Below are 22424 nucleotides of genomic sequence, written 5' to 3' on the forward strand. Positions count from 1 at the left end.
GGGTCCCCACTCGCAGGTCCCAGTACAAGATCATGGTGGATGCTCTTACGGGAGGAGGGGAACAAAGAAGAGCCTCCACACAAGATATTAAAGAACACTTGAAAACATTCCTAAAAATAGTATTTCTGCACCATATTTGGCACATTCTAGAAACATGAACGGGAGTTGTGGTATAAAGATTTTAAAGACATTTGTTTGGAAAAAAATCTGCATAACTCACTCATAGCTTCACTATTTGTGAATAACGCATCTACCCCAAGCTTATGCTGATAAAGCAGGGGTGGGCAAACTTTCTGGCCCGAGGGCCACATGTGGGTGGGGAAATTGTATGCAGGGCTATGAATGTAGGGCTGGGGCAGGGGTGCAGGAGGGAGTGCAGGGTGTGGAAAGGGGTGCAGCAGGGGGGCTCAAGGCAGGGGGTTGGGGAACAGGAGGCATACAGGGTGTGGTCTCCGGCCTGGCACCACTTACCCTCGAGTGGCTCTAGGGTGGCAGTGGCATGCAGTGGGGCTAAGGCAGGCTCTGACCCCACGCCACTCCCGGAAGTGGCCAGCATATCCAGCAATGGCTCTTGGGGGTGAGGTGCGGCAGGTGGCTTCGCCGCACGCTGCCCTCACCGGAGGGTGGGTACCACCCCCAAAGCTCCCATTGGCCATGGTTCCCTGTTCCTGGCCAATGATAGCTGGAGGAGGTTGGTGCCTGCAGGCAAGGGCAGTGCACGGAGCCCTCTGCTCCCCCAGGGGCTGCAGGGATGTGGTGCTGGCTGCTTCCGGGAGTGGTGTGGGGCCAGGGCAGGCAGGGAGCCTGCCTTAGCCCTGCTGTGCCATCAGGCTGGCAATCCTGCAGGCCGGATTGAAAGCCCTGATGGACCGCATCCAGCCCATAGTTTGCCCTCTCCTGTGATAAAGCCTTTACATCACACCATAATGCACTCTAGATATCTATAAATAGATACTGTATATGAGAGAGAAGATATTACAAACAGCATGAGTCATACAAGGAACTGAGTTTTGGAGGATGGCTTTGTCCTAAAAGTTAATTTTGTTTTCAGACCATGGAGCTGCAATAACCACTGCAGAGCAGGAAAAAGGTTTGTCTATTTATTTATTTTTAATGATATCGTAACTACACTAGATATCCACACAAATGCATTCTCTACTTTGTAATGCAACATGATTCAAAAAAATACTAATAGCAGCATGATATAAAAAGACTGCTTTTCAGTCAAACAACAATACAAGCTAGTAAGTACAATATACAAGAACTGTTTCACTTTGTACTCACTCTTACAAAGTTGTCAGGGAACAAACCTCTTCTGCCTTTGAGCTGTCCTTCCCACCAGCCTCCAGTCTCTTTCTTGATATTGGTGATTATGTCACCTACTGTGATTGTCAGCTCATCATCATGTTGAGCCTTGTAGTCAAATTCCACTATCGCCTCCACTAAAAAAGAAACAGCCACATGTTGCAGAGAGTTAGAGACAGTATTTATTTGCAGTCAGGTTGATTAAAGTTTTCATGGCTTCAGAGATAAAAAGAAAAAACCAACCAACCAACCAACCCGGTAACAGCCGCTCAGCAACAGGAATAGCATCAGATTAACCTTGAAGACTTCATACAACAGCAGCATATTATGGACAAGTGCTGGTGGGGGGAGATCCTTTGAGAAACCTTTTATGACTGGTTGACAGACAGCAATTTGAATCAGTTTATTTTATATTTATCTTTTAATTTAAAAAAAATCAATTTGTGTCACTGCAGCAGTATCCATTCAGATGTAAGCATTACAAACTGGTGTCTACTTCTGGGAAAAGGTTATGGTTTTTCTCCCTCTTACTTTATAAATACTTGCTTTATTTCAGTACTATTCTGAAATGGTGTTCAAATCCACACCATTCAAAACCATAATCCTTTACTCAGTTTGCCAGGCACATCATTGCTACCCCCAGAAGCAATTATTAAAATTTCTGCATGATGCTAAATTTCTCTATAACAATCTCTCAATAAGCAAGATGTATCCAGAAATGCAGAGCTCAGCCTGGCAAAGTTTTGCTTTGTGCATATACTCTCTTAGGATTTCACTGAGGAGGAAAAATTGATGTTCACTTGCAAAATGACAATGCATCAGAGGATGTGAAATTCAAATATTACTATTGCTCCAAAATGTCAAAACACACACACACACACTTATTTGTTGCTGCTCCTATACCAGTATTTAATCATGCCAGGTAGTATGCCTTACTCTTTTCCCAGAAGAATAAAAAGCTCCATAAACCCAACCCCAACCCCAGATTCTCATATTATATTACAAATACCTATGTCGATATCGTGTATATCTATATCTCCCACTGGAAGGGCCTAGGAAATTCATAATGGCAGGAATAAGCTCTATTAGAAATGGGTAAAGTTTCTCTGCCCACCCCCATACCATATCATCGAGCTCTTCCTCTATCAGTGTGGAATTGAGGCGTACAGTAAATTTTCTAAATATTTAGTATTTGACTTACTGTGGCAAAAAAAAATATTTTTTTTTAAAAAGCCAATATCAGAGGCAAGCCGTGCAGAAGGAATTAATAACTTTTCTGTTACTAGCAAGATGATGCTCAATGGTGGAAGGAAATTTTTGTTTGTTTGCTTGTGTTTGTTTGGTTTTTGGCGCTCTAGAACAATTGTGGCATTTTCCTTTGGGTGCTGTTCTCACTTATTTTCACCTGAAACCACCCTCCTAACCAAAATTACTTTATTCTTATCTCTAGAGGCTCTCCCAGCAGCTACCAAAAGAAGACTGGATGCCAGAATCTCTGGAATAGCTGCATTTAGAAAGCCCCATCTCCTGTGATGGGAAATCATACTCTAAGGACATTCTGTAGAACATTTACCCCCCGAAGAGGCTGAAGCTGCAGGAACAGAAATACCCACATGCATCTCCTTTCTGTGCAGATAACTGTGTGTGCCATGTAAGATACCACGAGAGTGAATGCTCTCTTGGGGAATCACGGCAGCTGGCAAAGCTAAAGGAACATACACCATTAAACCAGGAACAGGGTGTTGTTGCCCCCTGCTGGAGGCCCTGCCACCTTGACACCACCACCCTCAGATGGCCTTTTGAAGAAAAGGAGGAGTGAGTTCATTCTTTCAAGAGCTGCCTAGAGAGGCCATCCAGGATCAGCTGCTAGCAGAACCCCGCAGGCCGGAGACATTTTAAGCTGGCCTGCGAGCCACATCATGTGGCTTGGCCCTGCTCCGGCTAGGGTGCTGGGTCGCGGTCGAGCCGCCTCGGCCCTGCTCCAGCGGGGGCACAGGGTCGGGGCCGCACCACGCAGCTCCCGGAAGCCGCGGCATGGCCCTGCTCTTGCTCCTACGCGCTCCAATGGGAGCTGCAGGGGCGGTGCCTGCGGATTTGGCAGCGTGCAGAGATGCCTGGCTGCGCCTCTGCATAAGAGTTGGAGAAGGGACATGCTACTGCTTTCGAGAGCCGCTTGAGGTAAGCGTCGCTCGGAGCCTGCACCCCCTGAGCCTCTCCCCACGCCCCAAACACCCTGCCCCAACCTTGATCCCCCTCCAGCTCTCCAAACCCCTCAATCCCAGCCCGTAGCACCCTCCTGCACTCCAAACCTCTCATCCTCAGGCCCACCCCAGAGTCCACACACCTCCACCCAGAACCTGTACCCCTTCCCGGACACCTGCCCCAGCCCTGATCAACCTCCCACCCTCCCAACCCCTTGGTCCCAGCCAGATCACCCTCCTACACCCCAAACTCCTCATCCTCACCCGCAACCCAACCCCATCGTTGTGAGCATTCATGGCCCGCCATACAATTTCTATTCCCTGATGTGGCCCTTGGGGCAAAAAGTTTGCCCACCCCGATCTAGAAGGGCGATGAGCAAGCAGAATCCAATCAGGGCCCAGCAAGGGGCAACACCACCACATTACTGGCTGTTTCTTCCAGGAGCCAGTTCTGGGTGAAGTTGAGATGGGGAGGAAGAATGTCTCCAGTCTTAACCCAAGAAACCCAGCTTGGTCAGAGGCCACACTCTGACCACAGCTTATTGTAGTTGGACCAGCGAAGAAGTGTTAAATTTAGATTATGAAATTTAAAGCCCAGGTGGCCATCTTGAGTTAAATATCAATTTACAGTTGTAAAATGAGGGCGGGCAAAGCCCCACTGGCCCAGACAAGACCGTGATACCACCACAGATAGTAAGACAATCCCAATAACATTCCACCTAACTTACAAAGGGATAGAACATTATATCCAACTAGGTTGGTAAGAGAGTATGGTTATTCCTCCCATCCCAAAGAAGTCTCTCTCTCTCTCTCTCTCTCACACACACACACACACACACCCATTTTCTTGTTTCTTGGGCAATATTAACACAGACAGAGATATCACCTAGCTATAGCTAGAAGAGCCTGATTGCTTTTTGTCAAGGGCTAAAGGCCACAACACACCTTGAACTTCTGAATGTCCTGGAGACCTTTCATCAAAACATACTACAGTCTCATCTCACATTAGATAATTAAAGATTTCTAGTCCTACCAAGACTTAGACATCACAGCCACCATTTGGCATCATAATTCAGGCTGAGAGTTTGTCACAGAGGTCATGGATTCTGTGACTTTCCGTGACCTCCATGACTTCTGCAGCAGCTGGTATGTCTGGCTCAGGGACAGCTCAGGCAGCCCCTGCACCAGGCGCAGGGCGTCTCTGGCCCCCGCCCTGCGAAGTTTGAGTGTTGGAGGAGGCAGAGGGTTGGGGCACCGAACAGGGTGAAGCAGGCTCTGGGAACCGCGACCAGTGGAAGTTGCAGGGGCAGTGCCTGCAGGCGGAGGCAACGCGCCGAGCTGTGTGGCCACTCCTCCACCTAGGACCTGATCCAGGGGGGATGTCGGTACTTCTGGCACCCCCCTGGTAAGTGCTGCTCAGAGCCCACCTCATCCCGTCCAGTGCCCCAACCCCCGGCTCCTCACACACACAAACTCTGCTGAGGGGGATGGACAGCACCGGCTAGGGAGCCTGCGAGCCCCAACCCTCCCCTCCAGCACCAGCGGGGTCCTATGCTGCACACCACCACCTCCCTCCCCCACCCCGAAGCTGCCAGGCCGCCCTCCCCCAAGTAGCTCCCCCTCCCAAGTTTTATTCACTGATATTTTTAGTACAAGTCATGGACAGGTCACCGGCCGTGAATTTTTGTTTACTGCCCAGGAACTGTCTGTGACTTTTACTAAAACTACCTGTGACTAAAACGTAGCTTTAATCATAATGGATCCAAAATACCCACAAGTGAGATCATGGGCATCATAAAGAAGCTAGAGATGGAATAAACCATTTTAATGCATAATGGTGAAGTTATCATGCTCTTTCTGCACTGGAGGCTAAAGTCTAAAGGACAATTCTGTTCATTGGATAGTTTGCATTTGGTTGCCCGCTTTGGTCCACCCGTGAGACCACAGATTACGAGAATGCCATTGCTAGCCTTCCGGGGGAACCATTAAGATAAGGAATTTATCAGTCGTGGCACCTTTTCAGGGATCTGGGAAGAAAGATCTGCTGGTGAGAACCTCTGGCCCCTGTATGGGAACCACAAAACAAAAGAAACATGTATACAGAGAGACCAACAATACAGCGCCGAGGCCATAAGGGGCCCACTGCCTGTAAAACAAATAGCAAGACCTGTAGCATACGTGAGATGAAGTCCAATACCACTTCTTAGAAAGAATTTACTTTCAATCAGAGCTTGAATCAGACACCTAACTAAGGGTCCTACTAATTTTCCATATTGTTCATAGATGCATATATCCCCTTGTGGTGGGCTGAGTGGTCTGTTAGTTGGGAAGCATCTCCATGCTGCAGCCCTGGCGAGATCGCTAGAACTCAGGCGACTTCAGGGTTTAAAGAGGCATGTCACTATTGTAGGCCTTAAATAATTTTTTCACCTTTGGTCCAGGCAATGAGGGCAGGAGCTTGTGTGGCCCAAACCCTTCTTTTAAAAAAGTCTACTTCTGTAATATGGCCCAACTGTCTCCAGGCCTGACAGCTTGTGAAGTCCCTTTGGTAGGTGTCAGATCCTTCTGCTCTCTTCCAAGAAAACCTATTAGCCTCTATCCTCATCTTGCTGAAAATGAAGTATGTAACTCTGTCAGAGCCACCCCTCACCCTGCAGTTCTTGAGGTGGACAGGCCTCCTCTCAGTTGCTATGAATGAACCTTTCCAAAACCGGGGGGGGGGGGGGGAGAAGAGAGAAAGGAAGAGTAGGAACTCTAGGCTCACTCCCAGTACTGACTCTTCAAATTACACTGCCTCCCCATTCCCTGGCTGCTGCAAGAAGAAGAGTGAAAGAAACGGATCAATACCGTACAACTCTCCTAGTCTTTATTTTTGAATCCTCTTTCTCCATAAATAATTCCAGTCCTTGCCTCTGACGCTGCACCCAAGGAGCAGTGTAAAATTGATATGACTTCATTTTATTCTGAATAGCACCAGTAAAATTGACCATACTGCTGTTAATTGGACTTTGCAGCTGCTTGGGGAAGCTATAAGCTGCTGCAGAGGAACTGGAACATATATCTTTGCAACCATAAGTGCGAGAAACAATTTTTTGAAACGGAAGTTAAATTTAATTAAACACAGATGTGTCCTCCCCAGGAAACTTCCTGCTCACTGATACTTCTTTAATTCTGAACCCTATCAGGAAATTCCAAAGTTATTTTTTTAAGTGTGTGTGACTTGATGATGGTATACAAAACAGCAGCTGGCACAGAAAGGGTGAAATTTCACAGCAACTGGATAATTGTAAGCATTTTTCAAAAAAAGCTAAGAAATCCACAGCTCTGGAGGGTGGCGAATAGGGTAAATCGAAGGAATGTGAAAATCATTGAAAAATAACATTTTGAAAAAAAGACATCCAAGTTCCCATGTATCAAAAATAGCACATAAAAGCCTAACCGTGCTTTATAATTTATAGGACTGAGTTTCAGTTATTAAATCAAGTTCATTTTTAAAAGCATACTAAAGGATTTGCACATCCATATTTCAAAACATGTTTTGAATAATACATTCTGCCAACTTTTTTTTTTTTTTTGGGGGGGGGGCGGATTTTGGCCTAGATACTCTCAGGTATTTAGGTGCTGTGGAAGTAGAATGAATTATATTGAAATTATAATTCATTAAAGAAATGCTGCTTGAAGGTTTTGTTGAAATATAGTTGTCAGGAAGAGAAACATTAAGGAGTGTGAGACAATGGGTCCTCAAACTAATTAACTTAGAGCTCCTACTGAGCTAGGAGATTGGCAAACGTTAGTATGCAAATAAGATATGTATGTATACTTGTCAGTTTCTGCTTCCTTTTGTCTCCTATGTTAAATTGGCTTTCCCTTATCTGTTTAAATAAGTTAGCTTGAGCTTTTGCAGGAGGCTCACATATCTGGGTGCATTGGCAAAGCGTTTTGCTAATAAACAGAGTGGTCTAACAAATTCAGTAAGTCTTGAATCTGACTTTGACAGTGCCTAACTTTCGTTGATTTCAAGTGGAGATCTGCTGTGCTAGATCTCTCTGGAACAGATTTGCTTGCATCCTAAATTGCACAGTGCTTTAGGAGAGGAGAAAAGCATCTCATGGACAATGAGATCAAACTAATTTTACTTGTAAGCTCTGCTTATGCATTAATAGCCTACACCTGCTCCTACTGAAGGCAAGAGGAAACCTCTCAGTGACACCAGGGAGCACAGGATCTAGCCCTAGATCACTGGACTACTTAACTTTTTTCAGCAACTTTTACTTCAAAACAATGTACATGATGCCTCAATAATGTCAAACACATATCTCTAACCCTGACAAGTTAACCATTTTTTCCCCCAACATGCAATGTACACTCTCCTTAGCACTCCTTCCCTGACATGAGGAGACGAAATCCAGCACCAAAGCAATTCAAGCTATTTTGATCTGAAAACTGAATGTTCGTTCCTATGCCAACATGATCAGCTATGCATGACATCATACAACTGTCAATCTAAATTGTAACAAAAATCCCATAAGACAGAATCAAAACCAATTATCAACTTCCCTGTTAGGGACTGACACAGTGAACTCACTACTACAGGTTTCAGAGTAGCAGCTGTATTAGTCTGTATTCGCAAAAAGAAAAGGAGGACTTGTGGCACCTTAGAGACTAACCAATTTATTTCAGCATAAGCTTTCGTGAGCTACAACTCACCGATGAAGTGAGCTGTAGCTCACGAAAGCTTTAACCAATTTATTTGAGCAAAAGCTTTCGTGAGCTACAGCTCACTTCATCGGTGAGTTGTAGCTCACGAAAGCTTATGCTGAAATAAATTGGTTAGTCTCTAAGGTGCCACAAGTCCTCCTTTTCTTTTTACTGTAAGGAGAGTGATCACATAAGATGAGCTATTACCAGCGGGGGGGGAAGGGGGGACCTTTTGTAATGATAATCAAGGTGGGCCATTTCCAGCAGTTGACAAGAACTTCTGAGGAACGGGGGGGAGGGGGGGGAAACATGGGGAAATAGTTTTACTTTGTGTAATGACACATCCACTCCCAGTCTCTATTCAAGCCTAAGTTAATTGTATCCAGTTTGCAAATTAATTCCAATTCAGCAGTCTCTCGTTGGAGTCTGGTTTTGAAGGTTTTTTGTTGAAGAATTGCCACTTTTAGGCCTGTAATCGAGTGACCAGAGAGATTGAAGTGTTCTCCGACTGGTTTTTCAATGTTATAATTCTTGACGTCTGATTTGTGTCCATTTATTCTTTTACGTAGAGACTGTCCAGTTTGATCAATGTACATGGCAGAGGGGCATTGCTGGCACATGATGGCATATGTCACATTGGTAGATGTGCAGGTGAACGAGCCTCTGATAGTGTGGCTGATGTGATTAGGCTATGATGGTGTCCTCTGAATAGATATGTGGACACAGTTGGCAATGGGCTTTGTTGCAAGGATAGGTTCCTGGGTTAGTGGTTCTGTTGTGTGGTTGCTGGTGAGTATTTGCTTCAGGTTGGGGGCTGTCTGTAAGCAAGGACTGGCCTGTCTCCCAAGATCTGTGAGAGTGATGGGTCGTCCTTCAGGATAGGTTGTAGATCCTTGATGATGCGTTGGAGAGGTTTTAGTTGGGGGCTGAAGGTGAAGGCTAGTGGCATTCTGTTATTTTCTTTGTTGGGCCTGTCCTGTAGTAGGTGACTTCTGGGACTACTACAGTACCAGGGACAGAGGTTTGGGGTTTGTTTGTTTTTTTTATTTGCTACTTTGGGTTTATGAAACAAAATTTTAAATGCCTATTATATGCACCAGGAGTTTTCACATAAATTTAAGATACATTTTGCTGAAGAATGTGGAGTGACAGAAGACAGAGTTGATTAAATTATTGCCAACATATCTACACCTCCCCCTCCCCCCCGCAACCTCCAGCTATTTACAGGAACTTGAGAGAACAGACTTTTTTTGGTAATTACACAACAATTTTCCCTCATTGGTTATGGCTATTTACTAGTTCCTGTCCCTATTTATTGCCATTATTGAACAGAAACAAATCCCCCCAAGAAGACCTAGTCAGAGTAAAAGGAGCTTTAACAACATGACAAAAATTCAGAGAAGCGATGACAATCAGAGTTATTGCTACCTTAACCCACACCACCGTGTCTTATCAAGAATATCACAGATTGTTACTGTATAGCAAGAACTATGTTAATTAATATCACCAACTTTCTGGAGATGTCTGAAGTGTCTACGCACAATAGAAGTGTTATTAAAGTCTTTGCCACTATTCCACGGAAGTAACAGAAGCCATATGGTCATACAACCTTCTGTTCTAACATGACTTCTCACACCACAAATACTGTCACCTGAAACTAGAGTGTGCAGTTAATGTGGCAATCGAAAGGTTTAGAGTTTCTCTATGACAAGCAGGAAACTTAAAGTTCCATCTGTACATCACGTAGGTTTCATGTAAATTGATAAACCATACGCTGTACAATATAACCAGAAAATCAGAACTGAAAGAGGGCAATAATGGTTTTCAAAATCTCAAAACTAAAACTTAAAGATAACATTTGAGTTACATAAATCCAGGGGGGGGGGAAATTAGCTGTAATTTGTATTTTTGTAACTAACCACAACAATGAAATTATTAGCATGGAATTAAAAATTTGGAGCAGAAATAATAGCAATTTTCACCATTCTGCTTTTCATGTAACATTACCTATAAATCTCAGTAAGAGGACAATGATTCTTCCGGGATTTGTATTTTTTAAATATTAAGTAATTTTTACTAGTTATCATGGACTGTTCAATTATTTAAAAATCAATTGCCTTGAATATGTATTTTTGGTACACAATATTTCTATTATACCATGGTTATAAACAGAAACTTCATTTACGCAGTTGCACGGTAGTTAATACTCTGTCAACACTTTACAATAAATACAATTTATAAGTGGTTTTCAATCTGGCCATAAAAATTCAATCTGCATTGAAACTTGTTAGTTAAGGTCCTAATCCAGAGATAAATATTTTTTTTAAATAAACAAAACTTGCTTTCAGCATGAATTAAAAAAAATACTGTAAATAAATATTTTAAACATAAAAGGGATATTACACTGCATGCTAATGATGATCAAGTTAAACTGATGTGAAGTGGTATGGAAGAAGATTGTTGAAAAGCATCTCCCTGGAATGGTTAAAGTTTGAGATTGTAAGGGGGCTAGTGCACGTTGCTCCAACTGAAGACAAGTCGAGGGAAGCTAAGCCATGTTGGTGTGGACATATCCAGTTGATATCAGAGAGCTCTGTCGGAAGCATGGCTCTTGCAATGACTGTTTTTGGAACAATTTGCATGGTGGGGGTGCCAAGAGCCACTGAACCAAAGTTTAAACACTGTATATAATGGAAACCACTTCAAGACAGGAGATGCGGCAGCAGCCGCAGTTCCAGCACCTATGACAAAAGCTGACTATGAGGGAAACCTATGCAAGACCTGGTACGTGGATGGATATTGGCAGACTTCAGGGAGATCAACCTGCATGACAGCCTGAATCATGAGTTTTGGAAGATGGCTATAGAAGTCACTGACCCCAAATAGGAAAGCAACAAGAAAGACAACAACTCTAAATAACTATTTATAGTATCTATAGTGGGGCGGACTGGCCGCCCACAGTCCCAGAGGGGGAGGAACCCTCATTGAACCCTAGTGGGCGGAGCCATGCCACACTCAATCCTTCTCCTGGAAGTCAGTGGGTGGGGCTGGAAGTACAAAAGGTGTGCCGCAGAACTCAGTGAGGAGGCAGCTGCCACCCGAGGAGCCAGACGCCTCCTGTGAGCTCCCTGTGAGGCCAGCTCAATCCCACCCCCCCGTATTTCTCCCCCCGCTGCAGAAAGTTCTGCAAACTCCCACCCCATTTACTGCACCCATCACTCCTCAGCTGCAGGGGGAGGGATCCCTGTGCAGGGAGCTGCTCCCCCATCTATCCATGCATCCAGACCCCCTCATACCCAGACCCTGCTACTGAGCCTCACCCCCTCACACTCAGAACCCCATTTGATGAATCCCACTCGCCCTGCACTGCCCCAATGAGCCACCTGTACCCAGATCCCCACCCCGCTGAGCCCAACCAGCTGCACCTGGTTCCCCACCCCACTGAGTCACACTCCCCCAGCATCTGCCCCCCCCCACACCCAGATCCCCTGCTGAGCTTTATTCCTCCCACACCCAGACACCCCACACCCCACTGAGCCCCAACCACCTTCACCTGGACCCCCCCGCAGAGACCCATTATTGTTGCACCCAGAACACCACTCCCCCAAAGCCCCTCTGCATCCAGATCCCTCCCGTACCCGGATCCCCCACTGAGCCGCCCACACCCAGGTTGCCCCACACAGAACCCTCTCAACCCACACCTGGATCCCCCACGCACTAAGCCCCTCCAAACTTGGATCCTGCCTTGCTGAGCCTGCCTGCCCACCCACAACTGGTGCATCTTGCACGGAGGGGCAAGGCCATGGGGTGTTTCTGGGGCAGGCCCGGTCCTTCCACTGTGTCAGGGTTAGGTGCAGCCTCACTGTTGAGTCTTTGTCGTGGTGGGGGGCTGCACAGTGATCTCCTACTTCTGTGCAGCCACTGGCCTGTGCTCCCGAATGCCATCCTGGAGCCTCCACATTTATTTGACAAATAAAATTTGCAGAATTTTGCAGAATATTAAAATACTGTATGCAGAATTTTTAATATTTTGGCACAGAATGTCCTCAGGAGCATACTATGAGTAGTCCCATTACTTCAGCAAAGAGAGAGATTAGGTGAAGAGCTGGTTGGGAATTTTCTAATGGAACAATTGCAATTCCACAAAATCAAAATTTTCCCTCCAATTTTTTTTATTTTCTATCAATAAATTTGAAATGAAATATTTGGTTTCAGGTCAGTTCAATGCCATTTCAGGACAAAACAAAATGTTGAAGTGTTGGAGTTTCCCACAGGATGGAAATTCAGAATTATGTGTTGCTCTGGTTACTTGATTTCCTTTGGGACTACTCACAATAATAAGCATTACACCTGGTAGTAAATATTTGCACAATTCAGCTCCAAAAGAAATAAAAATTAACAATAAACCTACATTACTGTACATCCTATAAGTGTAGCTGCCTTCCTAATGTAAGGATATTCTGCTACCATTGTACTTTCATATTTTAGTTTTAAGGATACTGAACTTGGGGAATGACAAAGGACACAATCCTTATTAACCTGAATACATCTATTACATGGGAAGGCAAGCAGTCTCTATCCTAACCATATGAGTCATGATGTGCACTGGTTGTTTTACATTATATTCACCAACCAAAAGCCAGCTCCCTTAATAAGCATGCAGTGCATAGAAATTCACTGGTTTTACAGTACAGGGCAGGAGAACTGTCTCAGCACAGTCCACTCATGCTACTTTTGTCCGAATGTTGTCACTTCTAGTCTTCAAAAAATTGAAGATGCCTTCACAATTTATGCTGATATTAATGATCTTTGATGGTTATTCATACAAGACCCCACCGATTATATAAATAGGCTATAAATTTCTCTCTCTTGAAAAGGAGTTCTACTCCTGGGAGAATTCTGTGCCATTGCACATGCGCAAAATTCATGTCCCCTGCAGATTTCTTTGATTCCCCGCAGAAAAATGACTTCTGACAGGGCAGCCACAAGAGTGGTCATGCGCCCTCCCCCGCAGCATGTCGTTTCAGGCACCTGGGGCAGCCAGTGGAGAGGTAAAATCACTGCGGGGGATAGAGACAGGCCTGGGGACACCTCAGCCACAGGCTCCTACCCTGCACTGCGCTCTGCTGCTAGTACCAGCTAGGCTAGGGGCAGGGAAGGGTGGGACTTTCTCTTCCCCTGCAAGAAGTGGCTGGGACTGGGTCAAACCCACCCCAGAAACCTCCTCAGCAGTGCATCACCCCTCCCCTGCTCCTCAGCCACAGGTGGGAGGAGTCACTACAGGGAGCTGTTCCCCATCCGCCCAACCCACAGGCATCCGGACCCTCCCCCATACCCAGGCCCCCTCCAGCCAACCCCACCAAATCTCACCCCTTGCATCCAGAGCCTCCATGCACCCAGACCACCCCACCAAACTCCACTCCCCTTGCACCTGGATCCGCTCACTAAGCCCCCCACACTCAGACCTTCTGCTGAGCCCCAACCATCTTCACCTGGACCCCCTTGCAGCGTCCCATTCCCCCTACACCCCCCCCAATGAGCCCCTGTGCATCCAGAGCTCCCTGCACCCGGACTCCCTCACCGAGCAACGTGCACCCAGATTGCCCCACACAGAATCCTCTCACCCCACACCTGGATCCCCCCCGGATTAAGCCCCTCCACGCTTAAATCCTGCTGGGCTGAGTCTGCTTGCCCTATACCTGGATCGGGGGTCAGGGCCGGGCATGCAAGACTCTGTCCCTCTTGCTTGTTATCTTGTTGTACCTGGCACGGAGGGGCAAGATCCCAGAATATTTCTGGGGCAGTCCTGGCCCTTGCGCTGTGTCAAGGTTGGGTGCAGCTTTACCGCTGAGTCCGTGTCCCAGGAGGGAGCGGGCTGCAGGGTGGCCTCTCACCTCTGTGTAGCCAGTGGCCTGTACTCCCCATTGCCATGCTGAAGCCTCCACATTTACAAATAAAATACACAGAATTCTGAAAAATTTGAACTTATGTGCAGAATTTTTATTTTTTTGGCACAGAATTCCCTCAGAAGTAGAGTTCTGAAGGGGGATCCCACCAGAGAGACTTATGCAAAGATAATGATCGTCTACTGTAGCAGTACTATAGAAGAGACTTGGGGAAAACTGAAATATAAGTGTTGTGGGTGGAGAAGAAAATCTGTACAAAGATTTATGTGAATGATAGAAAAAATATTAGTACAGAACCATTTCAACTGTATAATGCCTGTAATGCTATCAACCAAATCTGGGACTGCCTAAATTTTTTAAACTAAGGGCTGTATGAAAGTTGACAGGTGCAGAGGAACACACAGCTCAGGAGAAGACTTCCCTTAGAGGTGAATTTATTAAAATTGGAACTCTATATCCTAGTAGAAAAAGGATAGGGAAGTACAAGTAGGAGCTAGTGAGGAACAGTCAAACATAAACGAGTCCCATTTAAAAGTAACGTGAAGACAAAACTGAATATTGACAAAATGTGAGAGTGCTTATATCGAAATACTAGAAATGTAAATACTAAGATGGGTGAACTTGAGTACCTGGCATTGAATGAGGATATTGATAAATAAGGACTGCAGAAACTTGGAGGAATGAGGATAATCCAAGTGACATGGTAATACCAGAGTACAAAATACATAGGAATGACACAGTAGGTTGCACTGATGGGGGGGGGGGTGAAGAGTGGCACTATGTGTGAATCAAAAAGTAAAAATCTTAAATGATAGAGATTCCATGCTTGAACAATAAGAGTATAGGAGGACGAATATGCTACCGACCACCTGAGCAGGATAGTGACAGTGACTGTAAAATATTCAGAGAGATTAGAGAGGCCACCAAGGCAGAAAACACAACAGTAATTGAGAATTTCAATTATCCCCATATTGACTAGGGCAGTGGTCCCCAACCTTTCTTGTGGGAATAGCATATTGCTATTCCCAGAAGATTGTGGCGGGTGCCAAACACCTCGCCGCCGAAATACCGCTGCCAAGAAGTGGCAGCGGCAAGAAGGGTCACCGCTGAAATGCCGCCAAGAAACGGCAACACTTCTCGGCAGCATTTCAGCAGTGGGGTGTCCTGCGGGTGCATAAAAATGCTCCGGTGGGCACCATGGCACCCGCAGGCACCACGTTGTGGACCCCTGGACTAGGGACGCCATAAATTACTGCTTCTTGGAACAGCTTGTCCTGGAAACCAAAAGGGGAGAGGCAATTCCTGATTTAGTCCTAAGTGGAGCACAGGATCTGGTCCAGGAAGAGACTATAGCTGAATCGCTCAGTAATAGTGACTACAATGTAACTAAATTTAACATCCTTGTAGAGGGAAAAAATGCCAAAACACACACACACACACACACACACACACCGTACTCCACAGTAGCATTTAAACTTCAATACCGGGAACTACACAAAAATGAGAAAGCTAGCTAAACAGAAATTTAAAGGAACAGTCACAAGGTGAAATTCAAACTGCATGGAGACTATTTAAAAACACCATAATAGAGGCCCAAACTAAACATACACCACAACTCAAAATGAACAGCAAGAGGATCAAAAGAATGTCACGTTAGCTAAACAGCAGAGTAAAAGAGACAGAGGCTAAAAGGCATCCTTTAAAAACTGGAAGTCAAATCCTAGTGAGGATAACACAAAGGAGCATAAACACTGGCAAATCAAGTATAAGAAGGTAGGCCAAGAAAGAATTTGAAGAACTAGCTAAGGACACAAAAAACTAACAGCAATTTTTTAAAAGTACATCAGAAGCAGGAAGCCTGCCAAAAAGTCAGCGGGGCCACTGGATGATTGAGGTGCAAAAGGAGCACTCAGAAAAATCAGGGCATTGTGGAGAAGCAGTCTTCACTACAGAGAATGCAAGGTTGTCTCCCACACCTAAGCCATTCTTTTTAGGTGACAAATCCAAGGAACTGTCCCAGAGTTAGGTGTCAACTGAGAAGGGTTTTAGAACAAACTGGTAAATTAAACAGTAACAAGTAACCAGGACCAGATGGTATTCGCCCAAGAGTTCTGAAATTCAACTATTAACTGTGGTATATAAAACTTATCACTTAAATCAGCCTCCATACTAGATGAATGCAGGATACCTAAAAGTAACACTGTGTGACACTTAGTACCTCAAAATAGCATCCTGGAAACCCCACATTCATCTCTGTAATGTGATTATAATGGGTTTTGTACAAAGTATGCCTTGTGAGGTATCATTTAAGTTGTCTTGGTTTGCTGAACGTTAATATCCTTTTGAATTGTGTGTACTACCATTGTAAGTGAACTACGAAGTATTGGTATATGTCTTACTGAAATACATTGTGAAGCTGGGAGACGTTCACAGCCAGCCTTTCAGTAGCAACCAAAGGAGCAAGTATCACTGGCCAGAAAGGAGCTGATGGGCCATCAGAAAGATTCCACTCTCTCAGGGACTCCTCACAGAGGTTGTGTACACAACTGGGGCTGCCTAACCCCCACGCCACAGCAAGCATCATTCTAGAACCTGGAGAGAAAGTATAAATGAGACTTTGAACTGGGGATATTGGTCCCAGGCTGAAAAGAAATACAGTCTGTGTATTAAGTACTGTGAGCTGTCTAACATGTATGAGGGTGAGAAGAGCTGTTTGATTAAAATCTTGCTTACTCTGCTAAAGTTACAATTTAGACTGTTTCTATTTTTATTTCTTATGAAACCAACTTTGATCTCTGTGCCTTCTACTTATCACTTCAAATCTATCTTTCTGTAGTTAATAAATCTGCTTTATATTTTACCTAAAACAGTGTGGTTTGGGTTGAAGTGCTTGGGGAATCTTAGCTCAGGTTAACAAGGGCTGCTGCATGTCTACAAACCTCTGTTGGAGTGGCGAATTAATGAGCTTGCACTATCCAAGGGAGTCTTGAGCAGTGTAAGACGGTATATTTCTGGGGTGTAAGGCTGGGGTAATATGCTGTTGCCTCTGTATGATTCATGAGTGGCTTAGAGAGCATTTATGCAAATTAGCTGGGTGAGTCTCCACATGCTGATGGTTTCAGAGTAGCAGCCATGTTAGTCTGTATCCACAAAAAGAAAAGTAGGACTTGTGGCACCTTAGAGACCAACAAATTTGATGGATGAGCGATCACTGGGCCTGGAGGGGTATTGCTGTTTGTCACCGGCATAGCACTGAGAGAGACAGCCCAGGCTGGAGAGTTAAGGAGGCACAGAAGCACAGTTCCAGGTTTTACACTGGGGATCCCAACACACACTGATTTTTAAGAAAGAGTCCAGAGGCGATCCTGGCAATTACATGCCTGTAAACCTAACTAAATACCAGGCAGATTGCTTAAAACTATAGTAAAGAACACAACTGTCAGACACATAGAGGAACATGATATATTGAGGAAGAGTCAACATGGCTTTTGTAAAAGAAAATCATATTTCACCAATCTATGAGAATTCTCTGCAGGAATCAACAAGCACGTGAACAAGGATGATCCAGTCAATACAATGTACTTCAGAAACTTTCATAAAGCCTTTGAAAAGGTCCGTCACCAAAGGGCTCTTAAGCAGTCATGGGTCAGTAACTGGTTAAAAGAGAGGAAACAAGAATAGTAATTAAATGGTCAGTTTTCACCATGGAAAGAGGTAAATAGCAGGGTCCCTCAAGGATCTCTACTGGGACCTGTGTTGTTCAACAAATTTATGAATGATCTGGAAAAGGGGGTGAGAAGTGAGGTGGCAAAATGTGCAAGACAATACAAAATTACTCAAGATAGTAAAGTCCTAAGCAAATTGCGAAGAGTTACAAAGGATCTCACAAAACTGGATGACTGGGCAATAAAATGGCAGATGAAATTCAGTGCTAATAAATAGAAAGTAATGCACATTGGACGATATAATTCCAACTATACATACAAAATGATGGGGTCTAAATTAGCCGTTACCACTCAAGATCTTAAGTCATGGTGGATAGTTCTCTGAAATCATTGGCTCGATGTGCAGCAGCAATTTAAAAAGGTTAACAATGTTAGGAACCATTAGGAAAAGGATAGACATTAAAACAGAAAATATCATAATGTCATTATATAAATTCATGGTATGCCCAACACTTGGAATACTGCGTGCAATTCTGGTCGTCCATTCTCAAACAAGACATATTAGGATTGGAAAAGGTACAGAAAAAGGCAATAAAAATGATTAGGGGTATGAATCATCATACATGAGAGAGATTAAAAAGACTGGCACTGTTCATCTTGGAAAAGAGATGAATAAGGGGGATGACAGAGATCTACAAAATCATGAACTGTGTGGATAAAGTGAATAAGCAAGTGTTATTTACCCCTCCACATAACACTAGAACTAAAGATCACTCAATGAAATTAATAGACAGCAGATTTAAAGCAAACACAAGGAAGTACTTATTTGCACACTGCACAACCAACCTTTGGAACTCATTGCCAGGGATTTTGTGAAGGCCAAAAGTATAACTAGGTTCAAAAAAAGAATGAGGAGTTCCTGGAGGACAGATCCATCAACAGCTATTAGCAAAGATGGTCAGGGACAGATGGATAAGTCAGACCCAGTATGGCTGTTCTTATCTTTACTCATTGTATATCCAAGATAAATCAGAAGGATTTTGTGTAGTATTCGCATGCTCTCTCTCTCGCACACACACACCACCCTCCTCAGTGAAAGGAATCATTCCAGCATGCACCACAAAAAAGAGAATTGTAGGAAGTGAGTGGTGTGCATGCACATTGCCTCCTACTGTCTTGAATCAGAGTTGCTCTAGTGCTTGTAATTGCCCCCACCCCAGTGACAAGCCCAGAAAGATAACCAAGTTCAGCTTTTGCTGAAGCAATAAATGCTCCTGTGCTTTTGATATAGAGAATGCCTAGATTGTGTCCCTCATACCATATATGAGCCCTAGCTGAAGACTGTCTGAATGTATACAATTCTATTTATCTAATAGGAAAGGAATAGAGATGGTTTTGGTTTTCTTGGGATAGGGGTAAGGGTATTTTTTTTGTTTTGGAGAGGGTTAGGTATTGTTGTTTTGATTTTTTAAACAGGAACACAACATTATTTAGTGGAATTCGTGCAGAGCAGGAAATTCCTTGTAGGATAGGTAGAATATTTTACGATTCCAGGATTGTACTCAGCCACACATTTATTACAATCATAATCCAGCATACAGGTCTAGGATTTCCAATTATGCAAATAAGGAATATTATGCAAATTAGTTTAAACATACAGGAAACTCCATGAACTGTGAAGTATCTCACAGGGCTCCCACAGTAAGCAAAGTTTTAGAGACACACGCACTTAACATTTATTAAACATTATCTTGTTGAATGGGCTTTATGAGAATAGTTTTTTCCCCACCAGACCTTTGTATTTGTCACAGACATATCAATATAAAATTAAAGACAATATGTGCAATAAATTGCATGTGATCACCAGACTGGTCAATGCAAAATTTTAAGAATAAGCTAGGAAACAGGACAAAGCCACAATAGTTCTAACCTGTAGCAGTTGGAACCATATTGCTATAGGCTTCTTTTTAGGCCACATTAGATCTAACAGCATTTTCCAGATTTGCCATGCCCTTTAGAGACTGTAGAGAACAAGCACCCTCACTCTAGCATTCATTTGGCTGGCAGTCTGAACAATGCCTGTGTCCCATGAGTTAATTCATCCTTTCCCGCGGGGGAAACAGCTACTCCAGTAAGTGGCCCTTCTGTCTTGTGCACCAATATCTAGGACCAGGATGCTGCCAGTAACAGAGCTTGATTTTTGATTCAGCAGCAAAACAAATTGAAGTGCATCTTCCAAATATAGCAGGTGCTTCAAGCTTTACTGCCTCAATAAGCCAGCTTGCCATACTTTGTAATTCACATTTTATTTGAGAATTATTTCTGTTGTAACTCTGCAGTGTGAATTACATAGCCACTTATTCTGAACCTCTCCAAACCTTCAAGAAGCTTTAGAAGGAAAATCCTTTAGAAAAAGTTTTCTCCTTTTAAACATCTTTTTCCCCCCTCAGATATATTACCACATTCCACTAGTTGCACAGAGGAAGCAGGAGAAGACAGACCAGTTGCAAAGGGAAATAGTCACCTAAGGGTAAAATCATGGCCCCAGTGAAGTCAATTGTTTCCCCATTGACTTCAACGGAGCCAGGATTCCAGTGCTGGAGTTTTAAAATTTTGCTAGCACCTGAAGAGGAATATCTGCATGGCTAGAACTGAAAAACAAAACTAAAAATGGAAAAGTTCATAACTAACCCTTACATGCAAAGATTAAACTAAATAACTCTGATGTGACCTGGAATAAACGTATTCATCCATTCACTCAATGCTGGGAACACTACTTATGCGCTGTCCAACTCCCATCCCGAGCAGCTTGAAGTTATTGAAGGACATAAGCTACACAAAAATATGTGCTTTTCCTTTAGATAGATTTTTTTGAGGAGCAAGAGAGTTGCATTGTTATTCTAAATACCTTATCATCGGTGTTACTGAAGCAGAAATACACCAGCTCATTCTGTGGGGGGTGGAGGGGGGAGAGGGGAAGGAAGAAAGTTTATACCTTGAAAGTAGCCACTGTTTAGCAATATTAGTCTAATGTAACTATCACATGGTTCTAATTACACTGTAGTGTCAATTTTTTAGCACTTTGTGTGAACTGTACTTTCAATATTGTCACAAAAAGTTGTGTGGATGGAGAAAGATTCCTGCTGGCATTGAGATCAGATGTCAAATCTACTTGCAAATCTTACTGCAAAGCTAGGAAAAATTACCCTTTGAATAGCAGGAGCAACAGCACAGGAGACAAAAAACGGCTGAAGGGGGTGGGGGGAGAGTGTCCATCCCCATCCTTGATAGGAGCTTAGGTAAGAAGGCTATGACAGCTACAGAGGCAACAGTTGTAGCAACCCAAGGAATGGAGGAGACAATAAAGATGACGGGACATGGAAGCTGCGGGAGGCTCAGATGATCTTCAGTGGGAATCTACCGGTCCCTACAGGAGAAGGCCGAAAGGTGAGACAAGATTACGATAACCAATAGATGGCTCAGGCAGTAGCGCTACAAGGAGGGCTTTGGGATGTTCGTCTCTTTGGAGGCATTCATGGACGGAGGACAGTTCTCATGGGAGGATTCCACATGAGTAGAGAGAGAAAAACTTCTGGGATGGAGGTCAGCACAACTGATAAAAAAAAACAAAAAACCAACAGCTTTAAACTAGGAACTCCAGAGAGCCCGTCAGAAGATGCTCACATAATCTCCACACCCGATTCTAATATTGAGCATGAGGAAAATCAAGGAAGAGGCTATAGCAATAGAGAAAGGAACAACTGAGGGTAGGAAAATTAACGTCAAGAGGAAAGAGAACGCCCATACCAATGGCATTAACAGTCAGGCAGGCAACACTGGCAGTACAATGACTATACCAATCAAGCAAGGAATCTGGGCAAAGCCAAGCAGAAACAACTAAGGAAAAACCAATATCAGAAGCCTGGGTAACAAAATGGAGGAACTAGACCTATTAATCCAGAAAGTGAAACCAGATATTCTAGTGATACCAGAAACATGTTGGAATAGAGTCATGACTGGAATACACATATGGAAAGGTGTGTGCTGTTCAGGAAAGACAGAAAAAGGTAAAGGTGTGGTAGACTGTAAAGAAATGAGAAGTGATGGAATGGATACAACAGAATCTGTTTGAGTCGAAATCACTTTGGGGAAGAAAGTTAACAGACGCTCCACTGGGATAGTGCTTGGGATATGTTACAGACCTCCAGAACCCCATCTGAATATGGAGAGACCTGTTTTATATTTTTAATGAAATAAATGCTACTTGGAGTTGTGTGATTACGGGAGACTTCAATTTCCCAGATATAGGTTGAAGGACAAGTGCTACTAATAATGGTTGGACCTAGATATTCCTGGGTACAATAGCTGACAGATTTCTTCAGCAGATAGTCACTGAACCAACAAGAGCTTTTAGATTTAGTATTGGTGTGAAGCAAGGACCTCATAAGAGAGAACTGTAGAGGACAACTTCGGTTTCAGATCATGAGCTAATTCAGTTTAAACTAAATGGAAGGATAAACAGATCTGCAATTAGAGTGCTTGATTTCAAAAGAGCAAACTAAAAAAATTAAAGGGAATTAGTTAGGAAGTGGACTGGACTGAAGAACTCAAGGATCTGAATGTGGAGGAGGCTTGGAATTATTTTGACT

At 43.9% G+C, this 22424-nt stretch overlaps 1 protein-coding gene across 3 annotated transcripts in view; it reads right to left on the reverse strand.

Moving 5' to 3' along the window:
- Positions 1–22424, reverse strand: part of SH3KBP1 (SH3 domain containing kinase binding protein 1) — a 336824-nt gene that overhangs the window by 284225 nt on the left and 30175 nt on the right. For 2 of the 3 annotated variants that reach the window (XM_084616743.1, XM_084616744.1), the window contains exon 2: positions 1285–1442. In XM_084616743.1, coding sequence (XP_084472869.1) covers positions 1285–1442 — 158 coding nt within the window. Of the gene's footprint in view, positions 1–1284; positions 1444–22424 lie in introns of those variants that run through there. The other variant, XM_084616745.1, reaches the window with a different exon arrangement.

This window comes from Lepidochelys olivacea, assembly GCF_965140295.1.
Source record: "Lepidochelys olivacea isolate rLepOli2 genome assembly, chromosome: 1".
Taxonomy (NCBI): Eukaryota; Metazoa; Chordata; order Testudines; family Cheloniidae; genus Lepidochelys; species Lepidochelys olivacea.